This window comes from Triticum dicoccoides, chromosome 3A (assembly GCF_002162155.2).
Source record: "Triticum dicoccoides isolate Atlit2015 ecotype Zavitan chromosome 3A, WEW_v2.0, whole genome shotgun sequence".
NCBI lineage: Eukaryota > Viridiplantae > Streptophyta > Magnoliopsida > Poales > Poaceae > Triticum > Triticum dicoccoides.
Genome location: NC_041384.1, coordinates 544,257,496 through 544,262,616, shown reverse-complemented (window position 1 = coordinate 544,262,616; position 5,121 = coordinate 544,257,496). Strand labels below are relative to the sequence as shown.

Below are 5,121 nucleotides of genomic sequence, written 5' to 3'. Positions count from 1 at the left end.
GCACGTATTGAAGATGCTATTATAACCTTTTTTTCTATAACTATAACCTTTTTGTTTTTAGAACTTTTTTAGCATGTTTTTGTTTTTAGCACTGGAAACTAGAATAGCGTAAGCAAGCAGTCTACATTCCGGCCCAAAGCGTATTTTTGTTAAAGGCCCATCACAAAGAAGAGGATAATTTTTTTTCGTGAAAAAAAGGAGGAAGACACTCCGCGAGTGACCTAGCTCTCGGCCCATCCCTCTCTATCCCCCGCCGCCGCACCATTGCTCCGCCCCCGCCACCTAAATCTCCGGCGAGCGCCGAAGCTCCAGTGACCGTCCTCCTCACCCTCTCCCGGCCGCCGCTATGAGGCGCTTTCTCACCCATCTCCACCACCACTCCCACCGCCTCCGCCCATCCCCACCCCTCTCTCGTATCCCCACAACCAAGAACAACCTCCCTTTCCTTGTCTCCCGTCGCCTCCTCTCCGACGACGCCTCTCCCCCGGCCGCCGCGCCGTCGCCTCCCCCTCCTGCTCCCTCGGCCGCCACGCCACCGCCTCCCCCTCCGCCGTCCGCCATCGACGTCCCAAACGAAGGTATTTCTCCTCAAACATTTTCGCTCTCTCGACCCAACGGACGCACGAACACTAGCTGCTCGGCCAAATGCTCTGCCACAGAGTCGAAGGACGTGCATTTTTGCCTGTCCACAGTCGAACATCACCATCTTCTCGGAGAGATCGCGCCCACACCTCCTGCTCGACTAAATGCACCACCTATAGTAATGCTGCTGCCGCCCGCATCCCTCACTTCCGAGCCTAATAGCAACATGCGGAAGGATACTGTTGCTAGGTTTTCATCTGTTCGACCAAATGCCGCGCCCAGAAACACTTCGCACTCAAGCGGGAAAAATGTGTGCTCTTCCGGTGCCACGGCATGTGTACCATATTGAATCGTTCTTCTGCATCTGCTCTTGATGATTCCTCTGATTGCAGAGTTGAAGCGGAGGTTGGAAGCTTACTATAAGGTGGAGGATGAGTCGGAGCTATCGCCTGTCGCTATGGCTGTTCTCGAGCGGAATCTTGCAGATGCACACAGTGATAGTGATGATGAACTTATCGAGGAGCTGCGCGACAGGCCACTTCCTCAGGTCCATGATCGGGACATTGAGGCTGACTTTGAGGAGTTGTATGAAACTGATGAGGAGCTTACTGACCTGTACAACGCGAGGCAGTATGTTGAGAAAAAGATGAAGGCCAATGAGTATTTTAACATGAATGATACCAAGTGGGATGAGGTGGTCAAGAAAGCAACAGAAAAGGCAACAGAGGAAGGCCAGCTGAGTAACATGAAGGAGTGCGAGGATATCCTCGAGGACATGCTCCACTGGGACAAGCTACTACCCGGTTAGTGGAATCTATATCTCCCTCTTTCTGTAATTGCTATAATGGAAGTACCTTTCGCAAATTCAATTTTTACTTTGCTTGGGTTGAATGTAGTGCCTAGGTCGAACTGGGGCTAAAGATTGGATGAGGCAGATTATATTTTCAATAAAATGGTGAGAAATAGAATTTTGTTTGCCATATTAGTTAGTTCCATGATAGATAGATTTATTTGGCATGGTATTTCAGGTTTGCCAGTTGTGGTGAAATTTCAAAAAACTCAGCGAAGTGATTATTGTTTGTATGTCTTAAAATAAAATTTAATAGGGTTTGAGTTGTTTTCATTTTGGTTCATATGTAACTTAAACTGCTTATGCCACGAAGGACCAAGTAATAGCCGTAGAATTTTTCATTCAGTATGTATGTGACTGTTAGTATTGTAAACCTCTAGAAGAATACGAACCCAAATGAAGTTAGTGTGACCATGCTTCCTTTTGTCTTTGTTGGGTGATGCATCGCTTTATGGTCTTGTATTGCCATCAAAGAAGATTTGGACAGATTTGTTTTAGGCATGTTCTGTCTATTTTCCTCTCACCTCTTCAAAGATATGTTATGGTCAACCAGCTAGATGGACCTATCATATTTCCACCTTACATATGCAGCAGGGAATATTCCTTGTCTCTCCTTTGTCCTTCTCACTTAACTGATCAGTTCTTGTGAGCTTTTTCAGTCTCTATTATCTTGTATGTGGACGATTTGTTGTACACGCCAGTCTTTATTGCAAGTACCTCTTATGGCTGTCATTAGTATATTTGAAGTATCGTAGATACAGGACTTCTGCATCGACTCTTGATTCAGATTTAGAAGTCTATAGCACTGTCATATTATGTTTCATCTGTTTGAGGCCATATCTCTATTGGCACAAGCCCCCTGCAATAGTGAAGCAACATCTCTCCATCTCCAGTAGCAATACAAGATAATTGGATTCCATGAGTCAGATTTCCATAATTAGTTCACTTCTTCAATTTAGTTCATTACTTTGTTTCCATCGCTTAGGCGCACATTTGTATCTTGCATAATGAGAGCCTTCTGTTTGTCCAGCATTCCTGGCCCTTACCCTAGCAAGCATTACCGTGAACAAAATTCAGCCAGTACCATGTCCTTATCGCCTATGTATTCATTTTACTGATACCCTTATGATTTTCCCGCTTGCTATCTAGTTTTATGTGATTGTTTACTGCATAAAATTATATATATGAAATCTTTGTGAGTTTCCTGGACATCTTGGGCACCATATTGGGAGGGTTGTTAGTCTTTATGCGTCGCTGAACATGCATTGTAAGTGGATGCACAACATGCTTGTCTTTGGAGAAATTGTTGGCATGGATGTACAAGTACCCACCAATAGAAGTTTTTTTTTTTGAATGGACCTTTATTCACCAGTTTAGTAGTTAGTACTGAAGAAAAATACTGCTGTTAGCTAATAAGTTGCACATGCAGTGATTATGAATGATATGTTAATACGCTGAACTTATTATTATGGAGTTGGTATTCATTTGGGTTTAGATACTGATCATGTCAACCGAATGTACATCTTTACCTCATTGTGGCCCTTTTTACATGCTATCTGGTTTGCTTTCTATTGGGTGTGTATTTGCAAACAACCTAGCTATTGACTTGCGCATGTTATTACTTAGATATGAAAATCTTTTTTTCATGCATACCTTAGGAGGGTGTTATATCCATATAGACTGTCGGGGTTCTTTTGATATTCCCTGTATTTTTTCCTGTGGTTGATGTATTTTGACTCATTTTGTATATCCTGTTGTATTACATCCAGATGAGATAAAGCAAAAGGTGGAGGCCAAATTTAACGAGTTGGGGGACATGTGTGAGAGGGGGGAGCTTGAACCTGAGCAGGCTTATGAGCTATTTAAAGAATTTGAGGATAAGATGGTCTCAGAGTGCACAGAACTGATGGAAGCAGAACCGCTGACTGTAAATGAATTTTCTGGGGCAGATAATAAGAGCGTCGAGTTGAATGATCCACCTGGTGAGGGACCTGTTCTAAGGTGGGAGTCACGCATTGTCTTTGCCCCTGGTGGTGATGCATGGCATCCCAAAAATAGGAAAGTTAAACTCAGTGTAACTGTCAAGGAACTGGGACTTTCACGGCATGCTTTCCGTCGATTACGTGAGGTTGTTGGAAAGAGGTATAATTCAGGAAAAGATGAGCTCACAATAATCAGTGAAAGGTATGCCAAATGTTCCTGCTTCCATCGTCCATACTAGTATCACTCAGTTTGTTGCATGTAACACTAATATTGCTGAGATTCTTTTTTGCTGTTTGCAGAACTGTACTCTCTGTAGACGCACTTTGACTGTAGTCCTTGCGTCTTAATATAAGTACTTTGACTGTAGTCCTTGCTTCAAATTCAGGGCAGATTATGTATCCAGATAGTAAAATGGAACACCCGTTAGATGAAGGTTGCAACTGTTAATTATGAGATGAAAAAAAGCATGATTAAACAAGTACATATTCTGTTAGTTTGCCAAACGAAAACTCTGATCTGTTCTGAAATGCTATATTTTCTGGTTACCATATTAAGCGCTCTAGTATCTAATATGCAAGTCAGTTAAGTTTGATCTGTATTGTACTTTTGTCTCTGCACTTGGCAGTGAAGTTTGCTGGCAAGTTTCAGCCTTCGTCTGCTTATTATTCAAGGTGCTTGTTAGGTATGCTTAAAGTTTGTGGTTTGGCAAACATAAACTGTATATTGAAACATCGAAGAATGCTAGTAGAAAATTTCAGCATTTCAATGATTGGTTGGATGTGTTTATGGTGAACAACCCAAGTAGGGGTAGCATTTGCCTATTTTTAAATCTATATGCTATATTCGTTCTTTGGCTTATTATACTTGCAGATTTCAGGATGGTATTCCTACAAACATCACTTGGGGCTACTTGTAGATAATAGTTGAATTACTGCTGCAGGTTTGATCATCGAGAAGAGAACAGAAAAGATTGCTTGAGAACACTGTATGCTCTAGTGGAAGATGCGATGAAAGCCGATGTGTTGGCCAATGCTGCTAGAGATGCTTATGTTAAGGGGAGGCTCCAGGCTAACTCTCAGTTCATGGACCGGCTGAAGATGAAGACACAAAAATTAAGGCAAGCTGCATAAGCTGCAGAATGGAGCTTCCGGTTGGAATATTTCATCTCCCTTGTTATCAATTATGGGGACCGTCATGCTCAATATTTGTACGGCTATCAGCAATACATGGATAAGGAGAAAGATGTGTCCTTCTGCACTTCATTTTGCTGCCCTTCTTTGCACTATTTTGTAGGTTTACTGTATATTTTGCTCCTTCCGAAGGAAACTATATTTTATATTCCGAACATACCATGCCCGTGCAAACCACTTTGCACAAGCGATTAGTGAAGAAACTATTAATTGTTCCTGAATAAGAAAGCTACGCCTCGCTGATTCTAGTAAATTCTTCTTCAGCTTTGTTATGTGGCAAACCGTTATATCTTCTTGTCCTTGGTAGTGGTGGGATGATGACAATCTGTTTTGGCAAGGAAGCAGAAATTTGTTCGTGTCTCGGTAAATGATGAGAAATGACATTGTGCTGTGACAATTCTTTGCTTGTAAAAAAGGACGCATGTGTCTTCGTGAGTTTGCACAAGGAATAACCAGTTTTGGCTCCAGAGCTCGTTAGCTCCCTTTTAACTGGGAGAATATCATACGGAAACCAAT

At 42.4% G+C, this 5,121-nt stretch overlaps 1 protein-coding gene across 1 annotated transcript; it reads left to right on the top strand.

Moving 5' to 3' along the window:
• The first annotated feature begins 225 nt into the window (after positions 1-225).
• On the top strand, positions 226-4,864 carry LOC119269073. Its single transcript, XM_037550819.1, has 4 exons — positions 226-578; positions 975-1,385; positions 3,202-3,616; positions 4,356-4,864. Exons 1-4 carry the CDS (start codon positions 347-349, stop codon positions 4,543-4,545), a joined length of 1,248 nt encoding a protein of 415 aa, XP_037406716.1. The 5' UTR covers positions 226-346; the 3' UTR covers positions 4,546-4,864.
• The last annotated feature ends 257 nt before the right edge of the window (positions 4,865-5,121 follow it).